This window comes from Mangifera indica, chromosome 9 (assembly GCF_011075055.1).
Source record: "Mangifera indica cultivar Alphonso chromosome 9, CATAS_Mindica_2.1, whole genome shotgun sequence".
Taxonomy (NCBI): Eukaryota; Viridiplantae; Streptophyta; class Magnoliopsida; order Sapindales; family Anacardiaceae; genus Mangifera; species Mangifera indica.
The window spans coordinates 8006968-8029163 of record NC_058145.1 but is presented as its reverse complement, the minus strand read 5'-3'; the positions used below and the strand labels follow the sequence as shown (position 1 = coordinate 8029163).

The following is a 22196-nucleotide window of genomic DNA, read 5'->3' as shown; positions in this document are numbered from 1 at the left end:
TATGAGACATCATCTATATATCTAATTATGTAATACAAAATATATTCACATAATTTTATTATTCTCTTACTCTGTATCAATAACATCAAACAATGAGATATCTTTACCTTCTTAACTTGGATATTTCAGATATTTACAATATTTTTTTTAGTTCAATTGTAATAGGAATACAATAATTGAAATCTCAAAAAGATTAATAACCCCTTATTCTAACCATTTGAATGTAAATCCAATAAATATGAATAATTATTTGGGAGAGAAATGAGAGGCAAGGATGTGTACTAGACTGTCTTAATAGTTTTATGTGCTTTTCCTATTCAGGGCAATTAATAACTATACTGTTATTATAAATATTTTGATCATCCAACTGTATTATATTAAAAATATAATATTTTATTATTTTATTTATATTTTATTATATTACATAGTAAACAGATAAAAAATCACATGCTAATTTTTGATTGGGTATAATTTAATATTTATTTTATTCAATAATAAGGGTTAGATGCGGTATTATTTTAAAAAATAAAAAAACTGATATAAAATTCTTTTGTATTGACAAACAGTAAATTTTAAAGTACAAAATAGAAACGCAAAACTGGTGGGTTTGAAAATTGAAAGGAAAAAGGTTTGAGCGGAAAAGGACGCAAGGAGAAAGAGGCTGAACGTCACGCTTCTTCCTCTCCTCTCAAAAGATAAAATTACTTGTTAAAATGCTCAAAATTCAAGGTGGGCCTTGCTCTTTATCTTTATTTATCTAATTATTATTTTATGTTTTTTTCCAGTAAAATTCTTATTTGTTTTCAACAGTAAAATTATATAAAAAAAATATTAATATCAGTTTCGTATGCACCCCATAAATACTGATACACCGGCAACTTATAATCAATGAGAAACCCAAAAAAAAGTCAAAAAAGGATTCAATATTTATCTGCAGACAACTCTCTTACTGCTTAGATTTGAATTTCTTGAGCTCTTCTCTCAGTTTCGGCTTAAATTTGGTAAATCCAGTGTTCTAGCTATGGTCGCTTTATTTTATTGAACTACTCTGTCTTTCCTTGCCAAATTTATGGTGAAAACGGTTGCTAAAACAACTTGAGCTTTAAGTTCAAAGGGTGCCTTTTTTTTTTTTTTTTGGGTTGTTCTGATGAATTCTTATTATCATAAGTTGTTTAGTTTGTGCCTGTGATTTGGTTGTTATATTTGATTCGTAGACTTTGTAGGTTTAATTTTTTTGATAAGTTGTTGGGCGGTGTGTTGAGCTTTAAGTTCAAAGGGTGCCTTTTTTTTTTTTTTTTTGATGTTCTGATGAATTCTTATTATTATAAGTTTTATAGTTTGTGCCTGTGATTCGGTTGTTATATTTGATTCGTAGACTTTGTAGGTTTAATTTTTTTGATAAGTTGTTGGGCGGTGTGTTTTGGCTTTTTTGTTATGCAAAGTTTCGGTGATGATGTTATATTCGTGTAATGGGTAGTAGAACAGTAAATAGTGGAGCTCAAATTAATAATAAAAGCGTGAACGGGATGCCCAGCTACGGTCCTTCGGTTCCAACTTCTAATCAGTGTAAATTCTTTTGTGTTTTCGTTTACCTTTTTAATAGTTTTTGACTCTTTCTTGAAGTTACTAGAAGGCTTTTCTATCTGGGTAACCTGATCATGTTGATTATACGGTTCCTGATGGAATTTAATAGCATTTCCAGTTTTATAGGAGAATTGTTCGTGTTTAAAAGACAGTCAGATTATGTTCTTTTCTCACAATCGATTCCAACATAATTATTCAGATTTCTGAGTGGCCAATACTAGAGTTTAAATATTACTTTTGACAATTCCTTTTGTATATTTTTTTTGTCAAATCTCTTTATAATCAAGTGCCATATGATCAAAATCGTGTTTTACTGGGTTTTAAAATTCTTTTGTTACTAGAATGTTTGATGTCTGGTTTGATTTTGTTTGAGAGAATGGGGAATCTGCTGTACCATGACTGTTTAATTGTTTTAGCTGTTGGGAATATGATTAGGAAAGAACAAACTGCATGTAGTCTACTTTTGTTCTAGTTGGTTGTCTTCAAATTACTTAAAATTGTGTATTTCTTTTTGCCATAATTTGGTGATCAAACTTAATCAAAATCTGATCATGGATTGAGTCAATTGACCATTCCGTATCATAAATTGCCATACCAAGTTCAAATATGCAATGACCTATGTTGAAAAAGTTTTTATTCCAAAAATTTTGCTAGACAGGAAATATATAGTTTAGCCCATCCTGTAAGTTGAATAATTTGGACCTAGTATGGCCTATTCTGTGAATCATTTCTTCATTCAGGTACTTGGGGACTTAATTAATTTTGACCTGCAGGGGCACAGAGGCAAATACAGTTAATTCTCAAGTTCCAGACTTTGGAACGGTAGAGCAATTACTTAGACTTGGCATAGAGGATGCCGTTGACCTTAGCAGAGGTGTTTAGTTTTATTTGGCCTTAGCTATCATACAATTATTTTAGCAATTTGTTGTGGTTGCTTCTTCAATTTCTAGGTTCACTTATTGACCGTCAATATTTTAGGCGGAGGCTGCATTTTGCTCTGTTTGATTGCTAATATTCTTTTACTCATTGATTTTTCTTTCTAGGTAATGTAATTTATCAAATGATGTCAAGTAGCCAGGCAGTTGGCACCGATGTTCAATTTGGCACTGTGAATAAGGTGAACCTTTGGCTTCCCTATGTTAATTTTACAATTAAAAAACTAATGAATTTTAAAGTCCCTCTCTCTTTTTGGAGTTTAAACACTTCCAATTTCATATATTAATCTGTTTGTTCCTCCTATGGCTTCTTAGTTACTATTGCTACAGACAGAACTGCAATCAAATTTGGTTTCTTTACCTAGTGGTTATCCTGAGAATCGGGGAGAGTCTAATATGGAAGAAGTGAGTCCTAGAACTGACACCTCAACAGATGATACAGAAGATAAAACTCAAAGGGTGACCTCTCTTGCTTCTATATTTGAACAAATGTTGTTTTCTGGAAACAGTCTATTGCTCTTATACTTACGAATTAAATTTCTTGTTACTTTTCTCTGTGCCTCTTTACATGTTGCAACATAAAAATAACTTCTGTTGTTATTTCGTTAGTAATCAAAATCAGATACGTATTTCAAAAATGATTTTCTTCCTCTTAAAATGATCAAAGTGTTGGTTCTTGGAGGACCCTAATATTGTGCTTCTATTTGCAGCTTGGAAGGGGTGAAATGATGGCAATTGCAGCCTCTGATTCGAGTGACAAATCAAAAGAAAAATCAGGGGATCAGAAGGTTGTAAATGGTTAGCCTTAATTATTAATGTTATTTCATGTCAATGATTATATACTCAATTTGATCATACCTATCCGCTCCTGTCTAGTAGACATTACGAAGGCTTGCTCAAAATCGTGAGGCTGCAAGAAAAAGTCGGTTAAGGAAAAAGGTGCTACTTTTAAAATTAGTTTTATCACAACTTTGACATTTGTGTTGTGTAATAAAATATATAGATGGCATAGATGTCAGAGTTCAGTTTCTTCTATTATCAGCTCCCTTTGCTATAAAGACATGGGTGGTACTATTTAGATCTCTATTAATTTTTTTCTTTAAAAAATAAACCCTCCAGGCATATGTACAACAACTGGAGAGTAGTCGGTTGAAGTTGACTCAACTTGAGCAAGAGTTGCAGCGAGCACGCCAACAGGTTTTACTTATGCTATACCTACCAAACTATGTTATAGGTTTTATCATTTCCCCTTGTTTAAGCCAGGATGCACATTAGTTTAATTTTTGCGAATATTGTCAATGTAGGGAATATTTATTTCAAGTTCAGGAGATCAAACTCATTCAATGAGTGGAAACGGTAGATAAAACTATTCATCTCAACTATTTTTTATGTTTGTTGGTTATGGTATTTAAAATTGATCTCAGTGATTATATTTAGTGACTTGAGATTGGGTACTTGCTTTATTGTATGAGGTCTATAAAGAAGTATTCAGAGTTGTTGCTGCCCTATGAAAATATTACTGATCAATAATTACATTAGATCAAAATCTTTGTTGCAAGGGCACAATATGCAGTAAAGTTACTAGTGATATGGTATGGTATAAGGAATGTTGATTGGTAGGATATCGTGTTTCAATTGAATAGATAAATGCAGTGAAAATAAAAAAAATTATTCAACAACACGAAATCCTAACCCATATATAAGGGGTATGAATCAATATGTAAAATTAAATTCAAAGAAGGATAAACCACATACAAGCATTTTTGGCTCCTTTTCGTCATGATCTCTCCACAAATGAGACTTCCACAATCCTTCAAAGGTAAAAAGGTTGCTACTTGTCCACACAAGATAACAAGGTCATCGTACAACGAATGGAGAACTTGTAGCTATCGGAGAATGGATTGATCAAGGAGGGAGAATATTTCCATAGAAAATTATCAAAAGATACTATGCTATATGAATAGTGATGGCTAGGACGAAAATTATTTTAATTTATATTTCATGCAAAACGACCATTCCAAATTATGGAATGGGCATTTGTCAATGCAACTCTAGTCAACCTTTTGTCCATTGCATAGAACAAACATTCCATAATATTGGAATGGGTGTTCCTCAATGCAAACAAGGATGATCATCCCTTCTTTCTCACAATTCTATCCCCGTTCCATAACACAACTTTAAGACCTCGATAATCAAGCCTTATCCATAGATTTTTCTGTTATGTTGTTACTAGAATCATGACCAATATACAATTAGTTAGCCTTCTAATCATAGACCAAAAACAACCTCCAACTAGAGATCATGACCACCAAAATGAAGAAGAGTCTATGTAAGACATAAACATACCCAAATAAAGAAAAGTCTATGTAAGATATAAATCTATCAACGATATGGTTATCGTGCAATTGAATTCTTTCATCATCTAATATCTCATCAATACTGAAGTACAAAAGTAGTGTTTATCTTAGACAATCATTGCATCGATGTTTGACTAGTCAAACAATGGTTGAACTAATATTGGATTGAGTAATAATTCAATCCCACTACAACCATAGATTTGTAAAACATTGTCATAACCTAACTACATGACATGATATATTTTCTCATAACTGAGAATGATGAATCCTATGTCGATCCACTATAGTCTCAGTGTATTGATAGCCTTAAATGAAAGGTTATATTAAACTAGTGTCAAAATATGTCAATTGATGTATGTCACTCTAGTGATCTCAAGTCTAAGGATCACATGCTCCACTATTTATTAGGGAATTTATTTTATGGACACTTGGATTACTATCTATTTGGAAACTTTTGGTGGATTAGTCTAGTGAACTTGCAGACAATATGCGCCTATGTGTTGTATTGGGTTATCAACAAACAATCTTGACATGTGAGATATTGATAGAGCTTGGATTGCAAAAGTTTTTCAAACAAGCTCAAAAGAGAAGATTAAGAAGATATTCAACAAGAAAGTGATTTTAGAATGTTCAATGCAATAGCTCAAATAGTGGACACTTGGCAAGCTATTAGCATAGGAGATACGTTAAATGGTTATGGGATTGTATAAATAAGAGGGAGTGTGTGAGAGTGAGTTAGGAATTATCTTGACAAAAAAATTATTAAGTCATTTCTTTCGTGTTTGAGGAGACCTGGCCTCTAGTAGCTAGTGGTTAACTTTCTTTAAAGAATACAACAACCATTTTCTTGTGGTTTTCCTCACTAAATACATTTTCCTTATTATCTATTTCATTACTTCAATTTTTTGTTCTTTAGAGAATACAACAACCATTACTTCATTGTTTTCCTTCTACAAATTTGTGTGAAAATTCTGTTAGAGTTATGTATTGAGAGTTTGCCAAAAAATTCATCCAATTTCCATCAATTGGTATCAGATCACTGATTATGAGGATGAAAAAAGTTGACCTCATCAAGGACAATGGTGGATGGTGGTGGTTCGTTTGATGACTAACATAGTTGGAAATTTGAGAAGTATGGCCCAACGAAATTTGTCTATACTATGAAGGTAAAGAGGATCCAAATCATGATTGTAAACGTAAGTCTTAGGCCATTCTTATGGTGGAAGAAAATGATTTGGATGATGAAGAGATCTTAATCGTATTTGAAGAGGATGTAAAGAGGAAAGAAACTAAGTTGGTTGACTCTGGTATCCTAGAGCAAAATCCAACATTATTTGAAGATAAATCAGTGGAAAATGGCCACTGGAATGAAGGAGTTGCAGAATTTGGCAAGATCCCATTGTCGGAAAACCTTTCTTCACTGGAATATTTGATTCAAATGGAAACTGGAAAAAAATTGCAGGAGGAAGAAGACGAAAATGAGTGGAGAAGATTTGAAGAAATGAATAAAGAAGAAAATGGAAAAAATAGGGAAATGAAGAAGAAGACGGGAAACATAAGATGGAAGAAGACACTTGAAAAGAAGATGAAATAGGGAAATGAAACTCCACCTGCTCTAGCAATCCAACCCGATCCAAATAAGGTATGCAGATTTCTTTTCACACGCCAACCCATTAACTTAACCACAAATTATTACTTAGGCCCACAAGCTAATTGATATTTATCTTAACATATATGTAAATATTTATGGACGTATATAAAGATTATCATTCATTGGTATATAAACATGGCATACTGCGAACATTTATCATTAAACATGATTGACTTTAGAGCACCAACTCCAATAATTTTTCACTTGCATTATAGCCAATTATTTATGCGATTAACATCAAATGACTTTACGTGTCCATTATAATTATGTTGCAACATAGCATTTATTAGTGGATCGGTTATATTGTAGTCTGCCGGTAGTAAGCAGGTTTGCACACCTCTATACTGATCAAAATTTTGTTGGTCAAGTAGAATTGTTTGAGTAAATGCTTTGACCACATGATGAGACCATGATCACTTAATCAAAGCAATATCAAAATCAATTAGACTAGATCAATCATGCTTGGAATCACAAATTCAAAAGTGAACTTCTTGATCCAAATCACCTTTAAGCTTGCATTTCATAATGCTATATACTTGACTCTTGTCGTATGATTTGTTATAATACTATCAAGTAAACTATAATCTCATTAATACAATGCACATGATTTGACTATGATCAATATCCAAATATTTAGTTTGAAAATAATATCACTGTATCCTCTACGAGTGTTGTCATCTTCTCCATAAACCAAAAATATATTCTTCTTTTTTTTTTCATAAACTCAAGGATTTTTCTGACAATTGTTCAATGGTGTTCGTCTGGACATGTACTCAATGTATATATGATATCAATTTGAGTACAAAACTTGATGTACACGATGGATCCAATGGTGGATACTACTGGAATCCAAATCTTCTTGTCTCTCACTTGTGTCTTAAGACACAATTCTAAAAAGGCATACACCATGTGACAAAAAATCTTTTGGATTCTTACATGCTAAATTACTTCAACAACTTGCTAGCTATACATTTTGATTTAGGTCGAGCAACTTACACAATCTACATGGTAGATGATAATATCGAGGTATGGATTGCTTCTCTTAAGTCCTCTATAGAAAAACACTTGGATAACCAAATCTTTTATTGTTTGCAAGTGCGACATATCGGTTCTGATATGCAATATGTGATCAACATAAAATACCACAACTACTAAACTTTTACACACATAAGGCTTATCTTCGTTTTGATAAAGCCAAAAACTTTATGGCTTTGTCGAAAAATGAAAGTTTCAGATACTCAATGCTAGCTTGAGTTCATAAATGGAACTCTATAACTTATATACTATTAGAACTAATGTTTACATCTCTTGCAGGAAAAAAGTAAATAAAAAGAAAGAGATACTTGGTAGCAAGCGAGGTGATCAAGTGGCCATTACTTTAGTAATAAGTCAACAATAGGAGAAAGGAATATGTGGCACAACATTAGGGGAAAAGAAGAAGGGATTAGCTGAAGAAAAAGAGAAAAAGGGGAGTAGGTGTTGCAGTAAAGGAGCAGGAAGGAAAAACTGGAGGAATGAAGGGAGAGTGATGACCTCTCGGAAGCTAAGTATGGACAGTGGTGTTTCCATTGTACTTTTGTGATTGTTTTGCAACTTTTGAGTAGATTATTCAAATTCTGGAATCAATATTTTGTAATTGAGATTGCTGGGAAATAGTCATTGTATTAAAAAGTGATTATGTAACCTTTATTTGGAAATCGATCAATACAATACATATTTTCCTTTCTCTCTACTATTACAATGTTTTTGTTATGACGTTGATAAATTGTTCCCGTTATGTTGCTGGGAAATTGTGAAGTGGTGGTGGGATACTGTCTAAAAGGGATTTGAACGAGTGAGGTTTTGCTCAGGTATCTATCATTTGGTATCAGAGCATGGCCTGAATGGAGAGTAGAGTGGAAATGATGACGGTGAAGGAGCGGATGGAGACTTTGGGTTCTCAAATGAGAGAGATGAATCAAAGAATGAAAGGATTGGAAACTAGCGTAAAGACCATTAAAGGTTACCTGAGGGACTTGCGTGAGTCCGTTATAGATAAAGGAAAGATTCTTGTTGGGTAGGAACCATCTCCCTCATATTCACCACTAGAGAGGGAGGCAACAGTGCCTCTAGCCAAGGGAAATGAAGGTGGGAAAGAAGTTACCAACAAGGTGAGGGGAAAGGAAGAGATAACTAAAGTGTGTAGGAGAGACATCCCATTTCGTCGATTGGACCTTTTGGTGTTCGACGGAGAAAACCCTATCAAGTGGAATTTTTAAGATGGAGAGATATTTTAACGTAAACTGTCTTATCGAAAGGAGAAGTTGGTGGCTATTGGTGTTTGTATGGAGGGGGAGGCTTTGAGCTTGTTCAAGTGAAAGGTGAAACAGTAGACGTTTTGGGATTGGATGGAGTTTCAAAATGAATTGTTGAGATGATTCCTAACCGACTAGGAACACACTTTGCATGAGGAGCTATTGTCGCTCGTCAAACAGACTCTATACATCAGTTTCGACTACGCTTTGAAATGTTGTTGACAATGGTGGAAGGTGTAACAGAGTAGTCGCTAACGACACTCTTTATGAATGAACTCGCTGATGATGTCCGAATCGTAGTCAAAATGTTCTTGTTGAGGATGCTGGAAGATATGATGGAGAGGGCACTGCAAGTTGAAGATAAAAATTGGGTGATCGACGGTAAGCTAGGGCTCCGACCTGGGATTTGTGTGACACCCCCATGCTTAACGGCCCAGTTCTTCAGCCCAACCTGATTTTATTACTCCACACCAACCAATTCCCTTAACCAAGCCATTGGCCCATGCACTCAGCCAACCTAGTCCATTGCCCGATCCACAAATTCCACCTCCCCACAACACAAACTACCCATGACCCACCCAATATCTAACAGCCTTCAGCCTAATGCACCCAAATTCACTCCTCCTTCGAATGCAAGAGACGCATACCCCAATAGAGGAGCGACGAGTTTAATCGCATTCGTGAGCCAATCACTGCAAAAGAGGACATTTCGATAACTTTTTGATGATGAGTTTCATTCGAAAATGGAGAAAAGGCTTTGTTTTCGATGTGATGACATTTTTTTGGACATAAATGTAAGAATCGATAGTTTAGGGTCATGATTGCATCGGAAGATGAGGAAGAAGGAGGAGAGGCTTCCGAGGAGGGGGAGAGTGTGGTAATGGAAGAAAAAGAGTTGGAGCTGATGCTAAATTCCAGCTCAATGGATGGATTCAACAGTCCTAAAACGATGAATTTTTTTGGTGAGATCGGTGGTAGGTGAGTGGTGGTTTTGTTGGACAATGGAGCTACTCATAGCTTCATTTCCCATAGGTTGGTGGAATAATTAAATCTATCAATGTCGTTGACAAAGTTTGCTGTTACCTTAGGAGATGAAAGAAAGATCCAGGGAATGGGTAAATGCAATCAGGTGATGTTGGAGTTCCAAGAGATAATTGTGTTTAAGATTTTTTCCTATTCAAATTGGGCAGCGTTGACATTATATTAGGGGTAGATTGGTTATGCAAGCTGAGGGAGGTGAAAATAAATTGGAAAATACAGTCCATGAAATTTAATTGGAATGGGTAGTGAATAGAGTTAAAAGGAGACACCACTTTATGCAGGTTGGAATCCACTTTGAAGAGTTGATGGCTAGGGGAGAGGGATATTTAGTGGATTACAAAGGAATGCTTCAGGAGAGGAATTCAAAACAACAATTAGTAGAGTCGGGATTAAATGAATTATTGGAGGAATTTAACTATCTTTTTGGAGAACCCACGAGATTGCCACATAGAAGGGATCATGATTATGCCATCAGATTACTCTCTAATGCCCAACACCAACATCCGACCTTACCATTACCCCTATTTCTAAAAGGATGAAATAGAGAGGATAGTAAAAGAAATGTTAATAGCTAGTGTCATTCGGCCTAGTATAAGCCTATTTTCTAGCCATTCCCGACAAGTTTCCCATCGTAGCCATTGATGAGTTGCTTGACAAACTTGTCGGAGCAACAGTATTCAGTAAACTAGATTTGAGATTGGGCTACCATCAAATTCATGTATGAGTGGAAGATGTGGAAAAAACAACTTTTCGAATCCACGATGGGCATTACAAATTTCTTGTGATGCCATTTGGGCTTTCAAATGTGCCCGCAACATTTCGAGGAGTGATGAATGAGGTATTTTGGCCTTACCTTCGTCGTTTTGTTTTGATTTTTTTTGAAGACATTTTAGTGTATAGTGGCAATTTGAAGATCATATAAGACATCTGAGGATGGTGTTAGAGCTGTTGAAGAATCACTAGTTCATGGTAAATTGGAAAAAATGTGCATTCGGAAAGTTCAAAATTGATTATTTGGGCCACATAGTTTTTGGGGGAGGTGTAGAAGTAGATCCTCGGAAAGTGCATGCTATGAACGACTGGCCGATACCTAGAGATCTATGAGAGTTGAGAGGGTTTTTGAGACTCACGGGATATTATCGGAGGTTTGTGAAAGGGTATGAAAAAATTGTGGAGGCTTTCACTAGGCTCTTGAAAAAAACTGCTTTTGGAATTCAAAAGTGACAATAACTTTTGAGAAATTGAAAGAAGTAATGGTTTTGGTGCCCGTACTAGCCCTCTTAGATTTTTCTAAGAATTTATTATTGAAATTGATGCTTCCGAAAAGGGCTTTGGAGCAGTGTTAATGCAAGAAGGCAGACCCCTTACATTCAGTAGTAAAGCGTTATCCTCTCAGAATTGAAATAAATCAGTGTATGAGCAGGAACTAATGGCGATTGTTATGGTGTTTCAAAAATGGTGCCACTATTTACTTGGATTCCATTTTAAGGTACGAACTGACCAACGTAACTTGAGATTCTTGATGGATCAACGAGTTATCAGGGGTGACCAACAAAAATGGGTAATGAAGATGCTAAAGTTTGACTTTGAAATTCAGTATAAGCACAGATGCGAAAACAGGACCGCTAACACTTTGTCTCGAAATTTGAGCTTTGAAACTGAATTATTGGTGATGACAGTAGCCCATGGAGAAGGGCTTGAAGGAGTTGAGCAAGAAGTGGCCAATGATGAAAAGCTCCAGTGTCTAGTGCATGACTTGTTAGGTAATTCCAAGTCCCATGAAGGCTGCCAACTAAAAAATGGTTGACTTCTACTACGACAAGTTAGTGTTGCCTAGAAACTCATCTTTCATCCCTAAATTTCTGAAGGAGTTCCACTCTTCCTTGTATGGGGAACACTCTGGGTTCTTTTGAACCTATAAAAGAGCAGTCGCAGTTCTGTTTTGGGAAGGAATGAAGTCTGATGTGAAGAAATATGTGGCAAAATGTGATACTTGTCAGCGGATAAAATATGAAGTGATGCCACTAGTTGGATTACTTCAATCGTTGCCTTTGCCAACTAAAGTCGATATTTTGATGGATTTTATAATCGGGCTTCTGAATATAGCCAACGTAGATACCATCCTGGTGGTGGTTAACTAGTTAACAAAATATAGTCATTTTCTCATGCTAAGACATCCTTTTTCTGCTGTTGAAGTAGCTCAAAGATTTATTCGGGAGATTGTGAAGTTGCATGGGTTCCTACGCTCAATAGTTTCAAATTAGGACCGTTTATTTATGAGCCAATTTTGAGTGAAGATCTTTAAAGCAGCAGACATCTCACTGAAGTTTAGTTCTTCATATCACTCTCAGACGGATGGCTAAATAGAAGTGGTGAATCGACACTTGGAAAATTATTTGAGATGCTTCTGTTTTAGGCAGCTAAGGCAGTGGCCACGATGGAAATCCTGGGCAGAGTATTGGTTCAACACAACTTATAATAGCTCTATCGGAATGACACCTTTCAAAACATTATGCTGTCGTGACCTACCGATGTTATTATGATAGGTGGATGAAGCTTCGAAGATAGAGGAAGTAACAAAATGATTGGTGAGTGAAACACCATTTTAAATGAATTAAAGGATAACCTCACCAAAGCCCGAGAGAGGATGAAAAAATACACTGACCAAAATATAAGGGAGTTGTAGTTCCAGGTTGGTGACCGAGTGTTCTTGAAAATGCAACCATACAAATTTTGTTCCTTAGCTTTGAAACCTAATGAGAAACTCAACCCCCGCTATTATGCCTCCAGTAGCAAAAATTCATTTAATTTTCCATGTGTCACAATTTAAAAAGCATGTTGGTCCATCTACCATGACACAACAGTTGCTGGAATGCATGACTAATAGGGAGACATGGAGCTCTAGTCCTTGGCGATCTTGTAACATAGGTACTCCAACAGAGGAGAGTTGGAAGTTTTGGTTAAATGGAAAAACCTTCCTAACTGCGAGAATTCATAGGAGCCATTCGTCTCTTTTCATCACCTATTTCCCCATTTCCACCTTGAGGGCAAGGTGCCTCTCGATGGGAGGGGAAATGTTAAAACTAATGTTTATATCTCCATTAATAGCTCCACCGGAATGACACATTTCAAAACATTATGCTGTCGTGACTTACCGATGTTATTATGATGGGTGGATGAAGCTTCGAAGATAGAGGAAGTAACAAAATGATTGGTGAGTGAAACACCATTTTAAATGAATTGAAGGATAACCTCACCAAAGCCCGAGAGAGGATGAAAAAATACACCGACCAAAATATAAGGGAGTTGTAGTTCCAGGTTGGTGACCGAGTGTTCTTGAAAATGCAACCATACAAATTTCGTTCCTTGGCTTTGAAACCTAATGAGAAACTCAACCCCCGCTATTATGGACCTTACAAAATATTGGAAAAAATAGGTACAGTAGCCAATCGTTTGTCGCTGCCTCCAGTAGCGAAAATTCATTTAATTTTCCATGTGTCACAACTTAAAAAGCATGTTGGTCCATCTACCATGACACAACAGTTGCTGGAATGCATGACTAATAGGGAGAATTGGAGCTCTAGTCCTTGGGGATCTTGTAACATAGGTACTCCAACAGAGGAGAGTTGGAAGTTTTGGTTAAACGGAAAAACCTTCCTAACTGCGAGAATTCATAGGAGCCATTCGTCTCTTTTCATCACCTATTTCCCCATTTCCACCTTGAGGGCAAGGTGCCTCTCGATGGGAGGGAAAATGTTAGAACTAATGTTTATATCTCTCGCACGAAAAAAGTAAAAAAAAGAAGGAGACACTTGGTAGCAAGTAAGGTGATTAAGTGGCCATTACTTTACTAATAAGTCAACAACAGGAGAAAGGAATACGTGGCACAACATTAGGGGAAAAGAAGAAGGGATTAGCTGAAAAAAAAGAGAAAAAGGGGAGTAGGTGCTGCAATAGAGGAGCAGAAAGGAAAAACTGAAGGAATGAAGGGAGAGTGCTGGCCTCTCGGAAGCTAAGTGTGGACATTGGTGTTTCCATTGTACTTTTGTGATTGTTTCACAACTTTTGAGTAGATTATTCAAGGTCTAGAATTACTATTTTGTAATTGAGATTGCTAGGAAATAGTCATTGTATTGAGAAGTGATTATGTAACCTTTATTTGGAAATCGATCAAAACAATACATATTTTCCTTTCTCATTATTGTTACAATGTTTTTATTATGACATTGGTAAACTGTTGCTATTGTGTTGCTTGCTGGGAAATTGTGAAATGGTGGCGAGATACCGTCTGAAAGGGACTTAAAGGACTGAGGTTCTGCCTAGGCATCTATCATATACCTTACTAACTTATCACTCAAGGACTAGACCATTGGATGTGTACTACACACATCCATTACAAGGTTCCCATCCAAAATAATGATCCTAGACAATTACTTGCCTAGCTTTACAATCACGGTATGTTACAATTGCAAGCACATTTGGATTTATAGTAGCATCATCATAGATGGTTTTATCATCACGAATAACTAGTATATCCCTGTGTAGAGTCATGAGAAGTGCAAACTTCTTGAACTCACGATGTACTCCATCAGACATACATAACTCCTGTATAATAAGACCAAATTTGAAGAATGAAACATGTGTTCTCTCTCTAGAATTGGGGTTTTACTCCTTGCGAAACTTCACGGCAAAGGGAATGACCACATGGAACAATGCTGTTCTTAGTGGAACAACTATTTTGTTTGTTGTTAAAGGTTGATCTACTTGATAGAATGGGCATTCCATGAAAGGAAAGACCGTCCTACCTTCGATTCCAAAATATTGTAGTGATGAAGATTTGGAAAATCATTCCAATTTTGTTCTTCGAAAAAGGCATATAGGGCATGACACACCCAACTCTTCATGGCATGATCAACCATCACTCGCTACAACATGCAACAACACAAAATTGATACAAAAACTCTTACAACAATGTGAGTTTTTGGATCTAACCTTAACAAAACAACATAAAATATAATTATAAAACCATTCAACAAATAGAACTCAAAACTCAACAATTAGGCATCCAGTCATTATATGATCAAGCGATAAGCATGTTATCAGTCACAAGGACAAACATACAGATCACATAATGAAATTTACACATCGATTCATGAATCCCTCGACTCTAATACCATTGTTGGGATTTTGTGTGTAAATTGAATAAATAAACACAATGGAAATTAAATTCTTATTTGACAACACAAAACCCTAACCTATGAATTAGGTGTATGAATCGAATGTAATATTACAATTCAAAGAAGGATAAAGCACATGCCACCTCTTGTGGCTCCTCCACTTCAAGATCTCTGCATGAACGAGACTTCCACTATCCTTCCAAGGTAGAAAGGATGCTACTCATTGACATAGGGTAGCAAAGCCATCATACAATGAACGGAGAAGTTGTTGAAGACTTGTGGGGGGTGTTTGTGACACGAGAATGAATTGACCTAGGAGGAGAGAATATTTCTAGAGAAAAATAATCTGAAAAATACTATGTTATATGAATAGTGCTAATTAGGGCAAAATATTATTTTATTTTATATTTCTTGTAGAGTGGGTATTCCAAATTATGGAATGGCCATTCATCAATGCAGTCCTAGTCAACCTTTCATCTATTGTGCAGGACGAGTGTTTGATAATATTTGAACCAGCGTTCCTCAATGCAGATTGGTTTATAGCCATGCTGTTGGATATCTATGCTCTTGAAACTGTGACACTTCTCTGTATTGTCTTTAGGATGTTGTTGCTGACATGGTGGATGAGATTAATTAGTGTTTTGTGTTTCTTATTGTGTTTGTTCTCTTTATTGCTGGGTTATTCAATGCCTAGTTTTTTTACTTCAAAGGAGATTCTAATTTTTAGCTGATTGTCTTGTTGATACATGGATGGTCTGCAGGTGCCTTGGCATTTGATGTAGAATATGCAAGGTGGCTGGAAGAGCATAATAGGCAAATTAATGAGTTGAGAGCTGCAGTTAATTCTCATGCTGGTGACACTGAACTCCGTACTATTATTGACAATGTTACAGTGCAGTTTGATGACATATTCAGGCTCAAAGGCACTGCTGCGAAAGCTGATGTCTTCCATTTATTGTCTGGAATGTGGACGACACCGGCAGAAAGGTGTTTTATGTGGATTGGTGGGTTCCGATCATCTGAGCTCCTCAAGGTGTGTGCATCCCTGCCTCATTACAGTTTCTGTTCTCTTGTGACTTTTAAATAAAGTAATGTTGGTATATACGAGTTTCACATTGAGAAGAAAAATAAAAATGAAAGGGTATATAATGTCATGGGTATCCAAGTTAGATTGACTGAAATTATTTTAACAATTGGAACCCAAAAACATGTTAAAGCTCATAATTAATAAGGATGTTGATTCACACTTAAAGTTTAAAGGACCCAAGATTTTTTACATGGTATTAGAGTCCGTTGATTCAAGAAACGATTGAGCATGGTTGGCTAAGTTGAAAGAAGTTAGACTGTTGGGTTAAAACTCAGGTGGATCCCATGTATGACAAGTGTCAATTGGAAGTCCAATTGCATTTGAGGGAGAGTGTTGGAATATATAAGTCCCACATTGGGAAGAAAAATAAAAATGAAAGGATGTATGATGTTCTGAGTATCCAAGTTAGATTGACTTAAGTCATTTTAACAGTTAGAACGCAAAACATGTTAAAGCCTATAATTAATAAAAATTTTGATCCACACTCTAAGTTTAAAGGACTCAAGGTTCCTAAAAAGTAATTTGTTTTGGGTTTGGAGGAGAGTTGCAATGCCATCAAGTGAGATCCTTCCATTAGTCTGAAAAACATGTACATTTTAACTTAATTGACTACTTTGCCAATTTGAATACATGGTTAAAGAACATAAGTTTTATGTTTTTGGTAAGTTGAAGAACATAAGCTAGGCTTAGTGTTTAGTAATTTATGACTTTGTATAAGTTTTACTGTTCAAAGTTTTTATAAGAAACCAATCTTATTTATTAGGGTTATGCTGGATTACAATCTCAGTTCAAATACAATAATAGAAATTCAGTTTTTCTTGACATATTGTCACGGAAGAATTTTAGGATGAGGCACTATATGTATATAAAGATTGAAAATTTTAGTTTTAAGTGGTTGACACAAAAGGCAATTACTTGAGGGTTCTTGGTCTAGGTTTACTCAGGATAGGGTTTGTGGTGAAGAAGTGAAGTCCATTTTTAGGCCATACGAGAAAAGTCAGCTTCAACTATATGAGTCTTGGATTATATTCTGATGTTGTGACTAGAAAATGTGCGGATTCGGTGGTAACGTAACAAATTATTAAAGTTTACTAATGATCTTAATCTTTGGATGAATCAAACTATTATGTGTTTGTGTTTTTTTACATGGTTTGGAGTATAGAGATTTATGTGTATAAAAAAATGTAGTTTTTGATTCACATGCATTATATGAGGGAGAAGCTTAGAACTGAAATAATCGGTCACAAGTTTCACATTAAATAATCAGTTACGTGCATTATATTTAGAGATGTTTCCAATAGAGATAATAATATGCTGCCTGTTCAGCAAGCTATTAATAGATAGGAATCCCGACTTTGTTTTCCAGCACCTTTGAGTGCCTTAGGTTCATGTATTTGCTTTTTGTTAGCTTTTGTGAATGATACTTGACACAGTTACTCTCCATGATTAATTTCCTTTTTTAAATCCTTCTCCCACAAATGCTTATATACTTTCCTCATTGCTGACATAATGCGCAGTTTTATTGTTCTACTAAAAAAAGAAAATTTGTCTTGGTATTTGCTGTTGTTTTCCGAAGTGTTCAAAGGTTTATTTCCATATTGATCTGTGTAATAATCTTTGGGTGTTTCGTAAAACATGATCCCGAACTTTGGTATGTCAAAATTTTCCCAGCATGAGTTGTAGTTAAAAGAGTTAAATTAGTCATTAGTATTTGTTTTGACTGTAATATTTAAATTTCTCAAAAAAAAAAAGAGCCATGTAATAGTTACCATTTTTCTTTTTCAAGTAACTAATAATTAGATTGATGTTTTGGCAAATTTAGGTTCTGTTTTAATCCAACCTCATATGGTAGTGATGCTATCTACATTACATTGGCATGTTTTTGTGCTCTGTTTTTTTTAGCTGGATTAATTCTGTTGCAGCTTCTTGTGAACCAATTGGAACCTCTAACCGAGCAGCAGTTGGTGGCCATCTACAGCTTGCAGCAATCATCCCAACAGGCTGAAGATGCCCTTTCGCAAGGAATGGATGCATTGCAGCAATCTTTAGCCGAGACTTTAGCTAATGGTTCACCCAACCCATCAGGATCATCTGGGAATGTGGCAAACTACATGGGTCAAATGGCCATGGCAATGGGAAAGCTAGGAACTCTTGAAGGGTTCCTACGTCAGGTAATTTCATCTAAGTTTGATCCTTCTTGCTTTGTTTTCACTTTGCTAGTTGCTATCTGCTTGTTGATTAATAGTAAAAAGAAAGGAAGAACATTTGCTGCCTTGGAACAGGCTTGGTTTTGAAGTGGCGGATTTTGAATTTTACTTGCATTTCATAATGCCTTGACAGAAACAAAGTGATAAGCTTTGATGGTGTGATATTAGTGTAATTTTAAGCATATTGGGGTGCGTCTTGGAATCTGTTAACCCTTTATCATTTTCAGAAAATGGAAAAAAATGCATTTATTGATTTTCTGGGAAATATTTTAACTAAATACAAATTTTTACCCTCTTTTCAGCAAAGAAAGACCCCCCCCCCAACCCAAAAGAAAAAGGGTAAACATTTACATTGTTTATTCAATTTTTAAAGATTTTACTAACACTTTTGAGTGTTCTTTATGTTCATGTAAAATATTTTTATTTGCATTTTACAATTATTAAGAATATTGATTGAGCTTTTTAGTATTTTATATATTAAGAATACTTCCATCATCTTCAAAGAAACTTTAATCGAGAGCGTTTTATTGTTTTCATATTTGGAGCACTATTTTTACAAGTGACATTCATGTAATCTCAATTTTTTATGTTAAGAGCTTAAGAGTAGTTGAATCTTCATCTTAAAAATACAAATGCTACATATTATTTTTTATAATTACTTTGTGAAATCAATACCCTAACCTAAGACCCTTATTTTCCTCTGGTGTCAATCTTGTTAAACTGAAGTGAGCAATGAAATGCTTTAGTAATTAGTATGTCTTTTGGTATTCGTGTCATTTCGATTTGTCTTTCTGTTAAAGTGTGAGATGCCTAGACAAGCTATTCCAGATTTCAATTTGACATTAAAGTTCATACAAAACATTCTTATTTCTGTTCCTGGTAAATGTGGCTTAACATTAGAATACACGCCAAAAGTTCTTAGGTATTTGATAAATTTTGGAGGAAATTTCAATTTGACCCAAAAGTCTTATCATTGTACAGGGACTTACTCTACAGGTTCATTATTTTACGAATTTTTAATTTTAGATTATGTCAATTCTCTAATTTGTCTTTACAAATTAGATCTAAGTATTTTGGATGGTTAGAATTTTATTATCTGTATGATATTTCCAAGGTGCAGTAATTATGAATTTTATATTCAATATCCATGGGAAGTGTTCTAATCTAAAATTCTGAGAAAAAGGGTAAGAACTAGTTTAAAGATGTGCGGATGTGGTGCCATAAATGTTTCTCTTACAGATGAAGATCATTTTCTTTACTATCTTATAAATATTCCAATTTTTAGCTCTTAGATTATAGAACAATAAATGGTTAGGGATAATGAACCATTTAGATTTGGTTGCATGGATAATTAGTTTTTCTGAAATTATATATATCTACACAAGGACTAACACATAATTAACAGACTTGTTAGGACCTAGGGTTTTTGGGGACACATCTTAATTCTAGAGGGTAGGGTTTAGAGGACACATGACCTAATTTTAGGGGTGGAACAAGTATATATAAACGGTATCTAGGGTTGAAAAAAAGTGAGGAAAGAAAAAATTAGGGTTTTTAGACAGCCTTTGGGCTGAGTTGGAAGGTCACACCTCGAATTGCCAGATTGGGAGGTTTCGGCTCCTCAAATTGCCAGTTTATCTACTTGTAAATCCCCTTTATCAATAAAATAACTTCTGTTTTACTTATTTGTTTGTGTTGAAATTGGCTGGGTATCAAACAAGATTATTATTTTTTTGTAGTTACACCTGAGCATTCACCACTTCATTGCATACACATAAAATATTCCTGTATGATTAGAACAACTTCTGACTTGAAAGGATTTTCTTGTTGAGAGACATTTGTAGAATTTTATCTATGAAAGTGGAATTCCATAATTTTTGTGATTCTGATTTTGCATTCATAATGATGTTTTGTGTTACAGCTCATGCTTTTACATCCATTAATTTGTCGCTTGTGGCATCTCAATTGAAAGAAACAGATTGTTAACATGAGGTGAATAAATTTATTCAAGGGTTGGAACTGAAAGAAATACATAAAAGATGGGCAATTTCTTTTTGAAACTCATTTTAGTCATCTCAAAATCTTCTGTCTCAATTAGAAGGAAGTCTAGTACCTGAACAAATTCCTTCAGTGGGCTGGATTTTGTATATGGACTGCATGGTTGGTACTTTGTTTTTTATGAACTGCATGGTTGAATCCTTTTTGTTTGCAGTTCCTTACCTATGCTTTCAGTGTTAATTAGCAAGGTATGTTGGACTCTAGTTTTTAATTTTTTTACAGAATTTCAAACTGATTGCTGTTGGAAAAAAAAAAAAGAAATCTAGTTGAAGGCCTTGTAAATAGAGAAAACCATTGAATCGACTCCAGTTATTCACTGTACCTTTTTCCTTGTCTGATGGCTGCATAGAAATAATTTTATGTTCAGAATTTGCCAAAGTTTCCCTCTGCCCTTTTGGACAACTTATTGTTTCTAATAGTTTTTATCTCTGGCAATTACCAGGCTGATAATCTGCGACAGCAAACACTGCAACAAATGCATCGTATATTAACAACTCGGCAATCTGCTCGTGCCCTTCTTGCAATAAATGACTATTTCTGTAGGCTAAGGGCTCTCAGTTCCCTCTGGCTGGCACGGCCACGGGAATAAACACTGTAAGTTCTCTTCCAAGTTATGCAGAAGTTTATGACTCTGTAGCTGATTAAATTATAACAAATCTCTTTGGAGGGTAGCTGTGCTATGAATATTGGGTGGATCTCAGCTGTTGTTGAAGTCCATTGGGATCATATATTTTACTGAATTTATAGGTTACATCTGTAGTTATCGCAAGAGAAATGTTGTTTTAGTATGTTTTCTTCTTGTATTGTAAAACAAATAGCATTAATAAATCTTATAAATGTTTATTGTTGGAATCTGGATGAAACAGAACATAGGTTACAGTGTTCAATTTGTTTACCAGATTTCACATTAATGGGAATAGTTATCCATTTTGGCTGCCTCCATTAATTTCTTTTGTCATCTTCAATGTTCTTAAGCTTTCAGGTTGTGTTTTTGTTGTAATAACAGAATGGAGGAGGATGAGATAATTGTCATATAGTAAACCCTCCCCATATTTACTCATATAGTATTAACTTCTATCTAGTAATAATAAATTTTGGTCCCAATTTCGATATAAATTGTTTTTACAAAAAATAATTATATGTTTATTACATTTATATGGTTGTCTTAACCATACATAGTTTATGTACAATTTTACGGCCCTTGTTGGATCAAGAATTTCCCCTGACTTGTTGGAATTCTTTTGAAATGAAAATAGATACTTATTCCAATAATGAATAAAAAAAGGGAATATATTATGAATTTATGATTACATGGTTGAAATATAAAACATTGATTAAATAGAAATTATTATTAATTTTTTAAATTAAAATTAATTATGAAAATAATACTAAAAGATTAATTATATAAATAATCATAATTTTAAATGTATATTTTTAAATTTATTTATTTTAAATGTACTAATTCTAACTAAAAAAATCAAGAGTAGTAAATGATGGTTAAAGGTGGTCAACGCTGACCAATAGTGGTTAATGGATGTAACCATTCAATTATTATCAGCATTTCCAAATATCTAATTATAGTATTCACTAAATTATAAAATGATAGACATTGAATTAAAGATCTTAAAAATATATAATTAAAATTAAAAAATAGGATTAAAAAGGTAGACTCAGGATTCTTAATCTTAAAAATTTGAGTTGAAATCAGCACCACTTTAGGAAGATGGTAGATTGCAACTCAAACCCATCTTTGTTAAACAGAATAATAATCATCCTATGCCCCAATTGTTGGTTATTTGGTCCAA

General features: G+C 34.7%; 1 protein-coding gene and 1 long non-coding RNA gene across 4 annotated transcripts; both read left to right on the top strand.

Annotated features, from left to right (window-relative positions):
* Positions 1–845: 845 nt before the first annotated feature.
* On the top strand, positions 846–21337 carry LOC123225264 (transcription factor TGA2.3-like). Of its 3 annotated transcripts, none has more exons than XM_044649186.1 (11): positions 846–1001; positions 2358–2458; positions 2628–2701; positions 2835–2978; positions 3230–3307; positions 3399–3458; positions 3639–3716; positions 3824–3875; positions 15801–16072; positions 18049–18297; positions 20834–21337. In XM_044649186.1, the coding sequence occupies exons 3-11, from the start codon at positions 2645–2647 to the stop codon at positions 20978–20980; spliced, it is 1137 nt and encodes a 378-aa protein (XP_044505121.1). In that variant the 5' UTR covers positions 846–1001; positions 2358–2458; positions 2628–2644; the 3' UTR covers positions 20981–21337. The 3 variants fall into 3 exon arrangements, with proteins under 3 accessions (XP_044505121.1, XP_044505122.1, XP_044505123.1); XM_044649188.1 differs by lacking the exon at positions 846–1001 and adding an exon at positions 1546–1566; XM_044649187.1 differs by lacking the exon at positions 2358–2458 and having other exon boundaries at positions 852–1001.
* LOC123225266 lies at positions 3882–8262 on the top strand. The gene is made up of 2 exons (XR_006504118.1): positions 3882–6518; positions 7842–8262. It is a non-coding gene; the product is annotated as an uncharacterized LOC123225266 (long non-coding RNA).
* Positions 21338–22196: the final 859 nt, after the last annotated feature.

What these genes read in the sequence shown, in the direction of transcription:
- LOC123225264 (XM_044649186.1), top strand. Translation starts at nt 2,645, where the DNA reads ATGATGTCAAGTAGCCAGGCAGTTGGCACCGATGTTCAATTTGGCACT. An exon ending in AAAGTCGGTTAAGGAAAAAG is followed by an intron (nt 3,459 to 3,638) that starts GTGCTACTTTTA and finishes TAAACCCTCCAG; the next exon opens with GCATATGTACAACAACTGGA. An exon ending in TTGAAGGGTTCCTACGTCAG is followed by an intron (nt 18,298 to 20,833) that starts GTAATTTCATCT and finishes GGCAATTACCAG; the next exon opens with GCTGATAATCTGCGACAGCA.